Below are 18,882 nucleotides of genomic sequence, written 5' to 3' on the forward strand. Positions count from 1 at the left end.
ACATCTTCCTTGAAACCATTAAGTTGAAAAAGCTGCACTTCACCCCTTGCATATCTTTTAGACTGAACCCTAAAATCAGCAATATTATTTGCATAGCATTTCAACTTCCAATTATGTTCACCTACAAGGAAAAACAAACTCTTATGTGAAAGAAAAATGCAGTGAGTGTCAGGAGGAGCTCACCTATGTGGTAGAGGCCAATCCAGTCGGTAGCATCCACTTCCTCCTTGATATCCCATGATATTATAAGATTCTGCGACCGGCCCAAAGTGAACTCATACACAGAGGCAGTGAGGGAGGAACGGCTGTCAGAGGTGACCAGGTCAGTGTCACTGTTGGCGCGCTGTAAGCCCAGTGTCTCAGATGGCCCTGGGCTCTGACCTGCCAGGCTCTGCAAGTTCTCTGGACTCAATGTATAGCGCATCTGAGGGCTGCGCCGTCGCACCACCAGCAAATGTTCCCGGGCTGTGGCTGCCATAGTGATTGAAGGAGGGGGTTGGGGACGGGGACGGGGGGGGAGTACAGCCGTGGCAAGAGATGGACGAATGGTGGATATACTGGTGTGAAACCAGACTAAGTAGAAAACAGGGCAGGTACAGTTCTGTTGCGGCAACTGTGCCTTTATAGATAAGACTGCAGTCACTCTACAGCAGTCCTTGAAATGTCTCAATCGAATTTGTTTCTGACTGTTATTTGCATCTTAATATGTTAACCAACACGTGTCAGACTCGGCGATTAAGATCTTTTCTTTCCTTCATCGGAAAAACTTAAGACCGCAGGACCTACTCAGGTCCACGGAGCAGGAATCGTGTGGTTCCATTCTATGTTTTTTCTTTTTTGAAATGAAGGCTTGAGAAGCCCCTTTTATGTTTGGAAGTATTATTGAGGAAGTTGGGCTAACTGAAACTTCCAGCTCATACTCCCATCTAAGAAGGGAGGGCAAAGCTTAATATACAAGAGGGATAACAGAAGAGGAAGACAGAAGGGTGAGGAGAAAGATGGGGCCAACAAGAGTAGAGAGTGAAAAGCAAGTAGAGGCTTGGAAAATAACTAAAATGTGAAGGTGATGAGAAAAGGGATGAAAGAAAAACAAAAAGGAAATAAAGATTTTACTGTTTTTGGGTAAAAATGCAAACACAGACATTTCAGCTGAGAGGACATGCTTTATACAAGTTACTAAACACTGTTCCATATTTCCCCAGGCTCCTGTGTGCTGAAAAAAAGGAGGAAAGGGGGTCAGAATTTTATGATGTCCCTTTTCCAAGGTCTGACTGATCTATTTGGTATACATGTACTCCTATGTAACTGAAACCATAATCTTACAGCCTGAAATCAACAACAAGGTATAATACACAAAGACCTGTCCAATATACAAACAAGTAAATCTGTACAGCTCTTGCTTTGCAGGATTCTGTGTAACATTTTTAGGGGATCTGTTATCTTTATGCATTAGCATAGTCCGCTGCTGTTCATATGGCAATCTATGTGCATCAATACTGTTCATGCAGCAGGTAAATCAGTGTAAATTAGAGGAGAAGTTGTATTTCAGTGGTTTTGCCATATGAAGAGGTTCTTCCAGTTATATTTCAAATATATGTTTGTATTTGCAAATAATATTGAGAGGCCTGAACAGTAACAACCATGCACTGTAAAATAAACCAATAAAACAATTCAACAGAAGGACATTTTCTTCATATTCTCAAATTAGCTGACGGAAGATTTGGAGCAAAAGCACAGTACAACAACAAAGCACAATATATATAAAAAAAGACTAGTTCAAATGATTTTACCATAAATGGCCAAGTTCGATTTATTTTCATGTTATACAAGTAAGCATCTTAAATAAGATACAACTTGACATATTCAACTGTACTGTGAATATTAAAGATACATCAATGCAAAGGTAAAAAATAATTATGCACTTAATAGATTTGGTCTTATAAGCAGAGTAGGCCTACTCACATTAAAAATCCTTTCATGGTCAATTACGTCCATTTATCTTCATAACAAATAAACACAGAACAAGACTGCAGAAAACCTGAAGCCTATACTGGGAAATGGGGGGCACAAAGCTGGAGACAGCATGGATACAACACCAGACTAATGCAAGACACACACTACAACCTAGAGACACTGATTTACTAAGCAGCATGTTATTGGACGGTGGGAGGAAATCCATTGAAACATAAGGTCTCACACCATGCATGCATAGCAGGTGGTGCCAATGAGACAGCGGCCCTGGGAAATCCTCTTCGGAATCCCGAGGAAGTGATGTCACTGCATTCTGAGCAAATATGATTGAATTGTCTTATGGAGACCGATATTTAAACTAACTCATGTAATTTGACAATACTCAATCTTGAAACTTTTGTTTGTGAGTATAAAGATGCCCGAGTACTTTTACTATTGTGTTTATACCCAGGATGGTTTATTTTGTTTTGTGGGAAAGTCTATTTCCTGACCCCCTTTTCACCAGTTTTACTTGCTAATGAATTGTGTTTCTGCTCAACGTCCCTGCCTTTATCCTTATTTGTTCTCACCATATTTTTGAGTCCTGACATAGAGAACATGCAAACTCCACACACACACACACACACACACACACACACACACACACACACACATCCTATGCCAGGATATAGATACATTCTACAAGAAAGAACAGAGCAGACTGTTTCCTGAGGATGCTCAGATCCTTTAACGGTTGGTTTCCTTTATCTGAATACCATCATAAAAAAACCTGAATCCATGATAGAGTGGTCTCCAGACATGCCACAAAAGGTGCTGGTAGAAGAAAGGAAGAAGCCAACACCCATCATCACAAATGATACTCATCCTTTCAGTAACGTGCTTTCTTGGAACACCATTGGCCAACAACTGAGACCACCAGTACACCAAGAAGCATTTCTGGGGCCCCTTCCTGCCAGCCGCCAGGGGAATCTATAGTGCCTTCCTGTTCCCTGAACTCAAATTGGCCCTGTACTTGTTTCAGGTTAATAATGTTTATGACATTAAATGCATAATTACTCATACCTTATAACTGTATTGCATGGTATTTATTTCACACATTATATATTAAGCTATTTTTGTGTGATTGTTTGTAACCAGACCTGCTGTAGAAAAGTTATAGCCCACTTACGGATATAACATTTAAAGTACCTATCTTTTAAGGTATATAGCTGTTATCTGTTGTATTCATATCCATCCATTCATCTTCAATAATCACTTTTTCAATATTCAAAGAAAACCGGGAACACCTTGGATGCGATCCCAGTCCATTGGACAGCGTACACTCATGCATAAGTCACTTGGAGATGCAGAGTCACCTAACCGCATGTTTTAGGACTGAAGGGGGAAGCCCACCAAATACGGGGAAAACATGCACACACAAACACAGAGCTAGGACCAGGAATCAAATGACTGTGGAGGTGTGAAGCTGCACTGCTAACCACTGTGCAACCCACAATCTACTAACATTGACATATAAAATGACATGTCACTATATCATTAAAAACGCAATTGTCAATGTAGCAAATGGTGAGAACCAGAATGTATTACAGGAGTAATATTGTTTTAGGCAAAAGAGAAGGAAATAGTTTGTGTCACTCCTAAGTCCATTTTGGCAAACAGAAACTGCCATCATATAAATGTGAATCCATTCACTGAATGAACCATCAAAGAACTGGCACGAGACACTAAGCCCAGGAATACAACCCTAACTCCCCCATAACCATTCTCACTGCTATGACGTGCAGGACAGAGCTAGGAAGTCAGCTTATACAGATTAATATTTCAAAATCAACTCTAAGACAACCCTTCAAAAATCCAATATGGAGTAAAAATTATATTACAGCAGAATTTCTTTAGTTCTTTATAACTAAAAATCCTCATTGTTTGATGGATACTGACCACAGGAATCTTTAGCAGTAGGGGCTGTCAAAGTCTCCCTGACTGTTGTGTTGACTACATCATTTAAATTTTCATGGAAATGTGGAGGTCACGGCAGAAAGGAGGTCAGTAAAATAAGTATGGACCACAATGAGAAACTTGACAACTAGAAGGAGCACTTTGTAGTTTTGTTCTTTTATTTGACAGTAAGCCAATACAGTAAAGCTAAATGTGTAGTCATATGGGCCAACTTCGTTTCTCTTAGCTGAACCCAGGCAGCACTATTTTGAAAATGCTGTAATTTTATTTTTTTTTCCATTTAAAGTACAAGAGAGTAACGGGGAAGCCACAGAAAAGTAGAAAAGTGCAATGAAACAAATGCATAAATATACTTTTTAGCATCTGGAAACTGTAGCAGAGCTGTTATGATTACACTATTAAATTTGATTACTCGATTACTAAAAAGCATTGATTAAAAATTTCCTGCTCTATTAGTCTACAATATGATGGAAGAAATATGACACATAGAGGATAAGGGTCCAAATAAAGAGCAAAAGCATGATTTCTGTGGAAGCACTTCACAGTTAAAGAAAATGTACTCATCTGTCAGTATTACAAGGCGGAACTTAACTATCACCACAGAATGATTGCAATGCAAATAAATCTAAGAAGACAATATTCAAGTTTGACGCACTCACCAACTTAGCTTCAACATAGCTGGTTCTAATTCCAAGAGGCTATTAAAGAGCCTGATTATCTGATTCAGGTTAGGGTTGCAACTAAGCTCTAAAGGGTGGTAGGTCTCCAGGAGCAGGATTGGGGATCCTGGCTCTAAACAATAAAAATACAATAAAAATCTTAAGAGCACCACATAATTCTAGAGAAAACCTGTTACACTTGAAACTACTATTTCACACATATACCTATTACTGTGCTATAAAGCAACACTACTACTAAGAATTTTGTCTTCAATGCCTTACTGACGGCAAATTTGAAAGGGGGTGCCTTGTTCTACTGCACTGGTGTATAAAATTACAAAAGCTGATTAATTTATTCAATAAAATGTTTTGCAAAACTAACTCTCTTACTGTGGCACTCATCGGTGATACATTTAAAACAATTTGAGTACACACTGGCAAGTACTGTACATTACACTCCAGAGATCATTTCCTGGGAAGAGATAGATGAGCCTTGATAAGCTGAGAACATTTAGCAAACCATGGTCATTGTAATATATTATGGAAATACTAATAATACTTTAATGCCACTGCCTTATACCTCAAACCTTTACTTATACCCTGCCCAGATTAGAAATTAATTTTATAAGTTATAAAAGTAAAAAAATAGAGCTTGCAATTTCTCTCATTAGACTTGGGCTCTTCAAATCTGGACCTCGATTCCAAATCCAGGTCTTTTTTTCCCAGTTATCCCAGGTAGTTAGTAATTATTAAACTGATTCTTATTGGCCAGAGGCTTCACACCTGGCTCATAGGTGAAGGAAGGCTGGAAAATCAGCAGCGCTCAGACCCTGATGACCATGATTAGAATAGTCCTGCATTAGACTATAATTTAATATGAAGCCACCGGTATTACTGGACATACTTCCTTATTTTTCTTGTCTTGTTGATACACATAGCAGATTTTTTCAAAATTAAAAACAAAAAATGTCGAGTACCACCTAAAAGTGAAATGAGGATATTAATGTAGAGCACTGGGGTGGTACGATGACTTCACACCTCCATAGCTGGAGATTCAAATCTCACCTCTGATCTGTGAAGTTTCATGTGAGTTTACTCTGAGCAATAGTCTATAATTTCGTGTGCGTGTCCTGCAACAGACAGGCATCCAAGGTGAACCCCAACCTTATGACCAACGCTGCCTAGACAGGCACCAAGCCCCCTCCATAATCCTTATCAGGATGAGTGACTGGCAGATAGATGTATGTGTAGAATTGCTCTAATGTAATACCAAATTTCAGCAATACAGTACTACTACTTACAGGTCACCTGTGTCAGAAGAAGCATGTCAAATTGCTGCAGACATGACTCAGTGTAAAGATCAAGTTTTGTAAGGTAATACTGTGAGAATAGCATTATTACAGAAGGATATATTTGTCAATAATCTGGTGAATGTTTGTCAAACCCAAGATGACAACTGTATCATGAGATATCCATCTATTGATCTTCAAACTTATCCTGTTCCAAATTCATGAGAGGGATCCAGGAGCCTATCCCAGGCAGCACAGGGCACAAGGCACAAGGATGGGCTACATCCTGGGGCGGCAGTACATTGTAGGGCACACTCAGACACACAGTCATACACTATGAGTATTTTGGAGACACCACTCCTACTGCATGCTCTCAGGACTGCTGGAGAGTAACAGAGTACCTAGAGGAAACCTACCTGACACAGGGGGATTTAGAAGTTCATAGGAAATGCTGGTGGCGGAATTTAAATAGTACCACCCACTGAGTCACCATGGCAGTACAAATTATCTATCAATGAAATGGTTGCCATATGTTCTGCAAAACCCTAGCCTGCCTGTGGGACAGACAGGAAGTGTTTAGCAATATGGATTGTAAACTTCATTTACGTACTACAGAGAAGGTGTGTTGTATTTTTTAGAGACTATGAAACTGTCTGGTGCAGTGCTTTTCAAATTAGGTCTTGACATCACACTATGTATGCTGATTTTTGTTCCAGCTGAGCTCTTATTTAATCAACCTGGATTTAATTGCTGATTGAATATAATTCAGGCTTCAAATCATGGTAAATAAAGCATGTTTCTATCATTTTACACAATTATACAATATATTTCTGTTAAGTAATACCTGCAAATACAATATAATATTCAACCAAAGAAAATGGCTAAAATATTTCTAAAAACAGGATACCAGACTAGCTGTCACAGTCATACTGACATAATGTTGTAAACTAGGGCCGTATCATGTATCATTTCAGCTTTATTAGTCGCAAATATTTTAATATAGTTCTAATATGACAGCGGTATTGATCTTAATTTTTAATTGGTGAATAAAAACAAACATACAGCACATCACAATCCAGGCTTTTTCAGACTGCTTACCAGCCTAGATCAGTCTCCTTTTAGCATCATGACGGCTTACTTCCCCACATGAAATACATAAACTGAAACTGGGCTTTATGACACGTTTTTCATCTAGACAACTGCTCATAACGGGTAGATAAAAATAAAAAAGGAAGACATTACGCTAAATTTACCCGTGTAAAACGTACAATCCTTATGCATAAGAATACATTCCGGTACAATTTTTTCGATACGGAACGCCACACTACAAACTGACAGCGGGGATTTCTTCTGTATTTTTGCTATATTGCTATTTTTCCGTGGACTTGAAGTGGCATAATCAACTATGATGTGATATTCAGCAGTTACAAAAAAATAAATCACAGTACAGCAGCTGCGCAGTTGTCTAATCAAGTATCACAATCGATATCATCATAAGCAGCACAAGTGGGGTAATTTTACTTCATCAAAACACATACACCTCACTACCGCTCTATGAAAAATACAGATTAGTCATATATACATTACGCAGCTAAATAGCACACTTTACCACTTACCCTTATCGGGACATAAATATGTGTAGAAACGAATTAAGATTTTATCCGTTTATTTTGGGAAAGTTGTATGATTTATAATTTTATAAAGAAGGAAAAAACGACAGAATTCCCTTGTATTTCCTTTAACGGGTTCCAAACGATGACAGAGCGTTGCTGAGGCCCAGCTTTGTTGCAAGTCTATCGCATATCATCCGTGTTACATAGATTACATGTATATATATATATATATATTATAGCTCATATTTTCTAACGAGTTATGTCTGACAGAGGCCTACCTCAAACTGCTCAAACAGTCTTATTTATTTGAAAGACTACACATCAGCCTCGATACTCCTGCATCATTAGGAGCTCCTTCTTGTTGCCAACTTACCTCCGACAGCTAGCTTCGAGCTACGCTTTACACCAGCCATATCAGAGCGAACGCCACGGAAGAAATCTCCAGAATCTTATTACCCGTTTATTCCTTTGTATATCCAATAAAATATTTGAAATGTTCAGTCAAAAGGCGATAACAGTATGAGCAGTGGTGACTAAAAAGAAAGTCATCCTGCAGAGAGATTTTGAGGGAGGGAGAAATCGTAGGAATGGGCTGGAGGACGACGGGGCGGGGTGAATGGTTTCTAATAGACGACTCCTTTACATAATAGATAACGAAACTATAAACTATTTTATACGACACATATTATTTATTATACAACCGATTAAACATGATAAGCATAGGCCTATATTATTAAATGTTGGTTATATTCTCTCGATTCCTGTTTCATGAAGAAACTCCCAGACTGCATTGCAGTTTACACACATTAAAGGTGCTTATGGTGATTAGAATTTTTTATTATTATTGTTTTGTGAATTTGAATAAAATGATAGTGAATCTTGCATGATGATATGATCAGACAGCAGGTAACGTAATGCAACATCAGGCAAACAAAATGAGGAACCTATGAGCTAAGTATTCATTTAATCTGATATGTTTCAGTAACACAACTAATCATTTAAATGGGTAAAAATCATAATAATGAGCACATCAATAATAATGATTCTGATGAACCATCATAAACATTGCATCTCTTTTGTAGTTCAGTTACTGTTTGGCTAAGCATTAGAAAGGTTTGTACAGTATGTGTGGTTTGCAAAGTGGTGAAATGATCTGAATCCACTCTTTTGACATCTTTGCAGCCAAGGTGTCTGCATCCATTTCATTATATATTAGTTAAGGACCAGAAAGCTATAACAAGAACTGAAAACAATATTGTAATGATAATGAAATATATTATAGCCTAGGATCAGTGAAATTATGAAAGCATGCTATAAAAATGAGAGGCAAAAGAATACAAGCAGTTCTCAAAGAGATGGTACGTGATGGACTGGTGCGGGAGGATGCCTGTGCCTGTGATCAGAAGGTCACCAGTTCAAATTCCCTAGCTAGTGCTATGATTTTACTAGTGGATTCTTGAGCAATGCCCTTAACCCCAATTGCTCCAGGGACTAGCTGACCCTCCTGTCAAATCCTCACTTGTACAACACTTTGACAAAAGCCTTCACTAAATAGACAAATGAATAAGAAAGACTCGAGACAACCCCAAAACAAGGCATAAACATTAAATAGGATTTATGACATTACTTTTTAAGAACATCAAGAGGACATTTTACTCTAGTCAAACATAATAGATAGATTTCAATCTCCCACATGAACAGTAGTACTGTATGTTAATCTCTACTACTATTTGATAGGAAGAGTCTGTTTTTTATATTCATGTGATTAGTTTTATGTTTACAGAATGGCAACAGGATCTAGCTACAATTGGAAAAGAACCAACTTAGTAAAGTAGTACTGGAGGTACCCATCGGATAGGGCAGCAGGTTATACAGGTTATACCCAGGTTATACAGGTTATACCCTGTAAATAGTTCCCTGTAGTCGCCACGTACTGTAATGACATTGTGCTGTATGTAATTTTATGTGTAGTGTTAAATGTTAATCATTGTAAATTGTAAGGGGGGTGATGAGCATGGCGAGCAGTGTGTACATGTTGTCCGTACAAATGATGTGGGTGCAAAAAAGAAAAAAAACACCATCTTCTGGTTGATCCTCAAACTGTTCTTAGTCTGTCAGTTGTGCCAGTGACATGGCTCACCTATCAACCTTTACAGTGGTGTCAGAAGCGAGATCAGAGAGGCACAATGACCACCTCCGACAGCTTCGCTAAGGGATTGTGAGGCAGTGGGAAATCCCAGGAACTGAGCATCATGCCTTCCTGGGGCAACCTGATGGATCCAACATATCCCGCATGCCTTGCTACCCAGAAGAGCAAGCCAACATCTCCCAGCCAAGCGCATCGGTAAGTGGGAAAAGTGGAGTGAGGACCACCTTAAAGCTTCCATGCTATGATGGAAAAGAGTCCCTGGGGCCCTACCTCCACTAAGAGTGCCTGGCAGCCTAGCATTCCATGGAGCAACAAGCAGACAGTGGCGCACTTAGCATTAGTACTGGAAAGGGAAGTGCTGCAAGCTCTCCTCAGCCTGACCCCAATGAACAGCAAGACTACACTACTTTGGTGGCGGCGTTGGAACTACTTTTCAGCTGACAGCTATTGGCAGAGGCAGAGAGGGCAGAACTAACGAACTGGCAAGCTTTTGAGGCAGACCTCTGCATTCTTGCGCAGAAGAGAGACCTGTGCTTCCCCAGTGCCATGCAAGAAGAGATGGCTTTCCATGCTTTTGTAAAGGCACTGACAGCAGGACGGCTACAATGGGCACCGGCTACACTCACTGAAGCTTTGGCAAACACGAAGAGGGCAGAGGCAATCCTCTTCCCAACTGTAACATCACACCGGTCGCCAGGCACACCATACCAAAGCTACACCTGTGTCGCTGGGGTCTCTGAAAAACAGTAAGTGCAAGTGACAACAACAACAACAACAAATTTATTTTTGTATAGCACAGTATCATGACATTCACTTCGATAGCTGTTTTTGCCTGCAAGTAATGTTTCTCGCTAAAACCATATAGCCTATACAAATGTGATTCTGTGTTGTTTGAGACCTGGATAATAATGTATCAATTGCATTCATAGCTCTGCCCTGCACATTGTAGTAGAGTGTTGTCTAGTCTGCATTTTGTGGTGGTTCTTTAAGTAATTTGATTTACATCAAATGATTTTACTCCTGGAACATCTCCTGGCATTAGCCACTATATAATGTTTCTTTTCAATAAAGATTTATTTGAACAAATTATGATTTTTGTAAATAATACTAGAAGCATGAAAATACCTTCCAGTGAGATCATAGGGTTTTGTCTATTGTATGGTGATCTGTAGTATCAAAAGCAGTACTTATATCAAGAAGCGGGGTGGCAAGGTGGTGCAGTGGTTAGCACTGTTGCCTCACACCTCTGGGACCCGGGTTCGAGTCTCCGCCTGGGTTACATGTGTGTGGAGTTTGCATGTTCCCCCCCCCATGTCGTCGTGGGGTTTTCTCTGGGTACTCTGGTTTCCCCCCACAGTCCAAAAATATGCTGAGGCTAATTGGAGTTGCTAAATTGCCCGTAGGTGTGCATGTGAGAGTGAATAGTGTGTGAGTGTGCCCTGCGATGGGCTGGCCCCCCATTCTAGGTTGTTCCCTGTCTCTATCCCCCATTACTTCTGGGATAGGCTCTGGACCCCCCAGGACCCAGTAGGATAAGCGGTTTGGAAAATGGATGGAGGGATATCAAGAAGCAGTAGGCCTACTATATAAATATTATTGTAATGACAATTGAGTCATTAGTTACATTGACATCAGCTGTTATAATGATATAGTGACTGATATATATCATAGACAGTACAATAGGTGGCACTGTAGCGTTATGCCTCCAGGGTTATGGCTATAATTCTTGTTCTGGGGCCTTTGTGTGTGTAGTTTCCATGTTCTCATTATGTCCCAACTCCAACATAAGGTGAGCACAATTTTGGAAAAAGCATGGTCTAAGAACAAAAACAATTATCTTTACGGTGAGACACAAAAACACAACTCCACAGGGAGAGAATATAACTGGAATACAACTTACAGTATATTGTTACAAAACAAACCATTCTGGGCAAGAACAAAAAGTTAGAAACAGAGTAGAAAATTCCGTTAAGACAATCATAAGAAAGCAATTTGTTACACTGACAAGTGCTGTTTCAGTGATAGTGATATTATTAGATTGTGAGCAGCATGGTGAGTAGCTTGTGACTTTCATCAACCGCACCTCACCAAAACAATAAAGAGCTCTCAAACACGGCAACCTACTTAAATGCTAAAACCGGAATTACCTACTTTACCTCAAATAATACCGCTGCCCCAAATAGGAATAGGGATACTTTCTAGAAATGTGAAGTAGTACACATTTACGTGTCTATTTTTATATGTTTAAGTAGTTATAAATAGTACTTACTTTTATATATAAATGTACTTTTTGCGCATGCGTGTACAAGGCATGTCAACGTTTATAACAGCGGTTACTATGGTAACAGACTGGCCACAGAATAAACCTGCGATCGCTTAACAGTTTTCTTGTGCAACACATTAAATCAGTTATAGTTACGACGTGTTTACAATGTCAGATACGGGATCAGAGAATTTAGAAGAGCCGATTTACCTTGGAGTAAGTATGTTACATTATTAGTTAGCTAAAACAGTCAGAAATATTAAGGATAACTCACTGACGATAAAAGGACACATTAAAATGTGCTGGGTCGAGAATTTCTTCTTCGACTGGACTTTCGCATCGAAAGTTTTACCACACTTCTGATTTAAACTAACGATTCTCATTAATTAGCAACCCCTTATAAGGAAAAATGCTTCATTACACCTATTTGATATTTAAGTATCTGTATTATTGGAATAGGAATATCATGGCGATAGAAACGAAATTGGGGAGAGACACGGAGTCGGGAAGGCAGTGCTCCCCAACGGAGATACCTATCATGGAGTATATGAAAACGGCAAAAGGAGCGGAACTGTAAGCTGTGACGATCGATATTTGGCATATTTATGAATCGATATGCTGTGTTCTTACTACGCTTTGTGGGTTTGGATTAGTTATGTTTCTAATTTATTTCTTTTTAACTTTGTGATTCCGTATTCATTTAATTTGTTTTTCATATACGTTGATATTTGACGTCAAATTTTAGTTGTGAAACTTATGATTGGCACCCTGTCCGAACATTTTCTAGAATTCTCTTTTGTTTAAATAATTTTGAAACTATTTTTAACATATCCTACTGTATGTGATAAATTGTTCTAAAATTAAATATATATGCATGCACATAATATTACTTGATTACAAATTACAAATACTACTTGAATGAACACAGATAAACTTCTGTGCTTTTCTGCACCAGGGAACTTACCTTTTTAAAAATGGAGCTTGTTACATTGGAGAATATTACATGAACAAGAAACATGGGCAGGGAATTATCTACTACCCTGATGGATCCAAATATGAAGGTGTGATCATTTGTCAAACTGCAATAAACTTGGACACTGTTTTACTCTTTTCGGTTGATTTAATTTTGTTATGAGTACAGCCAGTTTGTTTTCTAGTGATTTGGTACTTTTCATTTGTCTCTCTCAGGAGGATGGGTGAATGACCAGCGACAAGGTCACGGTGTTTACACATATAACAATGGAGACACATATAATGGAGAATGGTTGCAAAATCAGAGGTATAGTTCAGTGGCTATTTATATAATTGTTTCAGGAATAAACCATTTGCACATGTTTGGATATTTCATCATTTTTAAATGATTGATGTACTCATATAATCTCTTTTTTTGATTAGGCATGGGCACGGTGTTTACACCTATCATGACACTGGCTCCAGGTATGTGGGTACCTGGATGTTTGGAAAGATTGAATCATCAGCAGGCGAGTTAGTACATCTCAACCACAAATATCAAGGAAACTTTCACAATAATAATGTAAGATTTCGGCATAACCTTTCTAAGATGATTCTGATCATTTAATATTTTAAATGGTACTTGGTGTTCTTTAGCAAATAATGTGAGCTGTGAACATTTCCACAATGGAGACAAATTTTAATTGAGGTACTGCAATGGCTCAGTGGGTAGTACTTTTGCTTCACACTTCAATTTTCCTTCAAGACACCCCAAAGGTGCTCTGGTGACATCAAAACTGGTCCTAATGTGTGAGTGTGCGCGCCCCACAAAAGACAAGCATCCCATCCAGTGTGTCACCTGCCTTATGTCCTGGTCTTCCTGGGGTAGGCTTCTGGCTCATTGCATAACCCTGCACCAGTGGTTATGCTAGATAGATGAAATACATCTCAGTATATTCTATTTTGAACAGATATTATTGCAACAAAGCAAGCGGTGTTTAATATTCATATTATATATTTTGATTAAAATCATAAGATATGTGGGACAGCACAGCAGTTGCCTCACACCTCTGATAACCAGCGTTTGAGTCTCCTCTCCGACTCTGCGTGTGTGGAGTTTGCATATTCTCCCCACCATTGCGGGGTTTTTTCCAGGTTCTCCAGTTTTCCGCCACAGACCAAAAACATGCTAAGGTAAATTGGAGATGCCCAGTTGTCCATAGGTCTGTGTTAATGCTGCAATGTGTCCTGCAATGGGTTGTCTCCCTGTCATGGGTTATTACCTGCCCTGCCCCTGTTGCTCCCGACCCCATGACTCTATAGGACAAGCAGCATTGAAGAAGAATAAATAAACTATGTGTGTTTGCACACTGAGAAAATCAAGAACTGGAAGTTTGCTGACATTCTTTGCTTTTGACAATGCTGTCTTAGTAGAATGGTTTTATAATTAATTTTGATATTTACTTTTTAGCCTTCTGGCCCAGGGAGGTATGTGTTTGACATTGCTTGTGAGCAGCATGGAGAATTTGGTCAAGTAGATCAGGTAATTCATTATCGTGGTATTTACTTGCAATGAGGATGCCTTTAATTATGTTTTATTTCACCTTTTCTTAATACCTTTGATTAACCCTTTTATATGTATCTATTATTTGTCTGTGCTAAAAATTTCAAAACAATGCTGAATGACTAAAATGATATGATACCATCTGGCTTTGGGTGAATAAGAGATGATTTGGATCATGGGTGTCAAACTGCAGTCCTGGAGGCCGGAGCCCTGCAATTTTTGGGTTTCCCATCATTAAACACACTTGATTCAACTCCTTGTGCTAATTACCACACAGCTCTTGACCTGGGAAAGAACTGGGAAAGAACTAAGCTACACAGGGCACCGGTCCCCCAGGACTTTAGTTTGACACCCCTGATTTGGATGGAACTACATGAGCATTTAGTATGGCAAGATTTTGTGGATCTGATTTATTTTGCCATGCAAGAAATCCATAGTAACATATATTGCAATAACTCGATAAACCTAGTCATTTTTGATAAAATTGGAATATCGAGATCACGATTGAAATTATCAAGGGTATTTTTCTTTCTTTTCCTTCAGTTTCTTTTCCTAGATGTTGAGGTGGAACTTGGACAGAGGGGGCCTGCACTGATAAGCGACCCTTGTCCAGCTTAGTGCCAGCTCACAATATATACCAACTTTCAGTTCTATATGTTTTAAACTTTAGTTATCCTGCATCTTATGAAGTCCGCCCTTAACTGATGCTGACATTTGGTGACAGGAAAGGGTGCTTGATGAAGAAGAAGAAGACCCAGTTGCTGCTGTACATCTAAAGTGGCGTCCAGTTTCTATCTCTGGTCTTACACACTAGCACACCAGCCTAGTCAAAAGATCACCTTCCCAGGTGAATATAACTGCAATGTTACTGCAGCTTCTATAATGCTATAATACTTTCTATAATGCTATAATATAAAACCCTTGGTTTACTGGTTGTTTTGAGGAAAAAATGAAAAGTAACTGCATGCATTTAGGGAATGGCTTAATCAATGGAATCTTTTTAATCAGTGGCGCTATGTGTCAGAACGTTATGCTATATGTTGACAGATGGCATGTGAGGAGCTGCATTAAATTGCCACTCCAGTGATCAACACTGATGAACTACCCAGAAGACCAAAGAGCAAAGGGAGATTGACTTAAGAGCTGTCTTTGTCTACAGTCTTTGTTTTTTGTATGTACCATGTTTTGTTCTAATACTGATTATTATGGCTAGAGAAAGTTCTTGATTTCACTTCTGTTGATTTTGTTAGCTGCTATGTTAAATTAAATCATTTAGAGTAGGGATTTACAACAACTTGATGTCTGTGAACTGGTTTACATCATACAAAAAATTGCACAGACTGGTAAAACAGCTATGGGTGTGGGTGAGGGGTATCAATGGATCAATCTGAGATTTTGTACGTTTAATTGTTTCCATTTTTTCAAATGCAAATGAAATGTGCAAATGTAAGGGATTGTAAAAAAAAATAAATATGTAGTTTTAGGGGTGAAATTAACTAGCCCCCAGCATTCCGTGGCCTGGTGGAATATTGGCCATAGGCCACTACCGGTCCCTGGAATGAAGGTTAGGAACCCATAATTCAGAGGATACCCCTTCTGTACATCAGGACTTATCAGTCTTAATGGTTCAAATGGCTTTCAAATGGTTCAAATGACTAGATATTCATGTGGAAGTTCAGGTTAAGTACCGTTAACTGGGGCAGGGCACCTACTGCAATTTGAATCAGCAGCCTTCATGCTACAAGTCACTGAAATACCATAGTTTTAAAAAGATTATAAACTCAGACTCAGGGTATAAATTTGTATAAGACTTAAGACAATTAAAATATCACATGGTATAATTTGATATTTACATAATTTTTAGAGTTACACGTTAGCAGATACTTTTGTCCATACTGATATACAATTTATTCTAACCTAATAAGACGATTCAAGGACCAGAAGTGCAACAATAAGAACATTCAGGGTATGATTCATGGAACAGATGGGTCTTGAGGGATCGCTTTGAGGTGGAGAAGGAGTCTGATGACTGCATGTGGTTTAGTAGCTCATTCCACCTTCAGGGAATCATATAAGTGAACCATCTGAAGTGACACTTCTCGTGTGGTGGAGGGAACTCCAAGCGGTGTTGTCTTGCTGACCGAAGGTGGTAAGATTGGACACTGGTCTTGAGGAGGTTTTTGATAGAGATGGGTGCCAGTTTACTGATGGACCTGTAAGCCAGCACCAAGGACTGAACTTAATGCAAGTGCTAAAAGAGACCTAATGGAAGAGAGACAAGGAAGGGTGTGACATGAGAACATTTAGGCTGAATGAATATGAGATGAGCTGCTGCATTTCGTATAACCTGCAGTTGTCTGATAGCATAAGCTGTCTACTAGTAGAGAGCATATGCAGTGTAGTAGCAAGGTAACAAATGCCTGGCCCAGAAGCTGATTTGCATACTCAGATAGAAAATGCCTGATTTTCTTGATGGTAAACAGGATGAACTTGCAAGATTGGGAAAGCACTGTTATGTGCCGAGCAAAGGACAACTGGTCATCTATTATTATGTATCATACTATATGTTTGTTTCAAGTCAACTACTGCTTAGCTTTTGTCACTGGTCAGATAATGGTTCCTAGATTTATTCATTTTGGTATATGCTATAAAGATCATGCAAAAATGCTTATGTTTAAGTATCACTTGGATGTCATGCATTCTCTTATAGTTATACAGCTATGAAAAAGTCCTTAGCATATGTGTGGGATTCAGGTTCATTCTTACTATTAACATTTCTGTGATAAACACATTAGCTTAGTTTAGCTTACAGGGGCACTAATTCTTTTATTCATTTATCCCCTCCCTTTTCTGAGGTGAACCAATCAGAGATCTCGATACAAGGGAGTACCCTGCCTCCCCACTGGCATGCCAGTATTTCTTCCCGACTGCCACCTGCCTGTGCTACCCTGCTTGGTTGCCGCCTGCCAAAGCCATTTCACCTGCCCTTCTGACTGCCTAACTGCCTACCTGCCTGCCTTCTCCATATTGTTCCCGCCTTCCTGTGCTGTCCCCATCTGCCTGAATTTACTCTTCACCAAATTATGTAAACTTCTCCAGCCCAGTGCTAACCAAAGGATGGGCTTCCCCACTGAGTTCTGTTCTTCCCTGGGTATTCCCTTTTCCATAACAGCTTTTTTTGTGTCCTTACGGCTCAGCTCAACTGGCAGGCTTAGCGTTAGGACACATTAGGACTTTGCCTGGGTACAGTGCTCAGGATTGAGTTAACTGCTTCTCCACTTCTCTCACCTGTCTTGCTGAAAGTCAGGCCCAAGGATAATGCTTAGGCATTTATGACATGTTTGAATGGACAGCTGTAGCATGTCAGTGGACAAAGGTAAGCATATACATATTTAAGGCAGCTCCTCATAACTTGATGTCGAGACACTTGACCAGAGATAAGAAATCAGAGCAGATTATAGCCAGATTTTATTGGCCTGGAATTTGTGCATTTGGCATTAATATCAAGTGTTTAAACTTCAAAGAAAATCAGTGTGTGAATCTGGGTGCCATTTCTATGTATCCCTTGTGGCCCATCCAATTAACAGAAGTCCAGTTTAAAAGAACTGGCACGGACATAGTACTTGGGCTTTTTCAGCTGCAGTGCATGCCATTGGTTTATTTTTGTGGTTTTGGACATGATGCCCGGAAACAGTGCTGCTATATAATGTTTTACCTAAAACTATCAAGGAAACTCCTTCTTTTTGTAAGAGATGGCCTAGTTGAAACCTCCAATACAAGAAAATGAACTGAAATCCATTGGGGGCGGCATGGTGGCGCAGTGGTTAATGCTGCTTCACAGCAAGAAGGTCCTGGGTCCCCGTGTTCGTGTGGGATTTTGCCGGGGGCTCCGATTTCCTCCCACAGTCCAAAAGTGTGCAGGATAGGTTGATTGTGAGTCTAAATTGGCCCTGTGGTGTGTTGGCGACTGCCCAGGGTTGGTTCCTACCTGCACCCATTGTTTCCGGAATAGGCTCTGGTCCCCCCTGCGACCCCAGTTGGGATTAAGCTGTTTCAGAAAATGGATGGAAATCCATCAGCAGGGATTTTCCCATTTCAATTCTTATGCACCCTAAGGAATGCTACGTGAATGTTTTCAGACTATTTAAAAGCAAGGTGTATTTGCTCTAGGTCCAGAACAGTTAAAAATCCAGCAAAGGAGCCAGACTGCATACCTATATGCCAAGGGAAAGAAAGTGCACATACTACTAGTCACCGTCTAAATTGCCCAAATCTACATTGCTAGTCAAGTGGCAAATGTCATTCCTGGTCACATGGAAAATACAAAACAATTCAAGTTCACATTTCAGTCTTCTTAAACCTTAAAAGGAGCTGGAACTTGTAGCATTATCTGTGCCAGACATCATCTGGAATTTGGATTAGATTGGACAAGGAACTTGGATTGGAACAACCTAAAAATACTAATCT

The 18,882-nt window shown here is 39.5% G+C and overlaps 2 protein-coding genes across 4 annotated transcripts in view; one reads left to right on the top strand and one right to left on the bottom strand.

Moving 5' to 3' along the window:
* The window catches only part of hecw2b (HECT, C2 and WW domain containing E3 ubiquitin protein ligase 2b), a 42,496-nt gene extending 34,390 nt beyond the window's left edge, over nt 1-8,106 (bottom strand). Inside the window, exons 1-2 of one of the 3 annotated variants that reach the window (XM_049022294.1) lie at nt 7,862-8,106; nt 184-945 (exon numbers count right to left, since the gene is read on the bottom strand). In XM_049022294.1, the coding sequence (XP_048878251.1) occupies nt 184-478 (295 nt within the window). In that variant the 5' untranslated portion in view covers nt 479-945; nt 7,862-8,106. Of the gene's footprint in view, nt 1-183; nt 1,051-7,861 lie in introns of all 3 variants that reach the window. The other 2 variants (XM_049022285.1, XM_049022303.1) reach the window with 2 other exon arrangements.
* A 3,856-nt stretch (nt 8,107-11,962) lies between these two features.
* rsph1 (radial spoke head component 1) lies at nt 11,963-17,082 on the top strand. Its single transcript, XM_048969963.1, has 8 exons — nt 11,963-12,116; nt 12,360-12,473; nt 12,856-12,961; nt 13,089-13,179; nt 13,296-13,434; nt 14,323-14,394; nt 15,140-15,262; nt 15,463-17,082. Exons 1-7 carry the CDS (start codon nt 12,069-12,071, stop codon nt 15,227-15,229), a joined length of 660 nt encoding a protein of 219 aa, XP_048825920.1. The 5' UTR covers nt 11,963-12,068; the 3' UTR covers nt 15,230-15,262; nt 15,463-17,082.
* The last annotated feature ends 1,800 nt before the right edge of the window (nt 17,083-18,882 follow it).

This window comes from Brienomyrus brachyistius, chromosome 1 (assembly GCF_023856365.1).
Source record: "Brienomyrus brachyistius isolate T26 chromosome 1, BBRACH_0.4, whole genome shotgun sequence".
NCBI classification, from domain to species: domain Eukaryota; kingdom Metazoa; phylum Chordata; class Actinopteri; order Osteoglossiformes; family Mormyridae; genus Brienomyrus; species Brienomyrus brachyistius.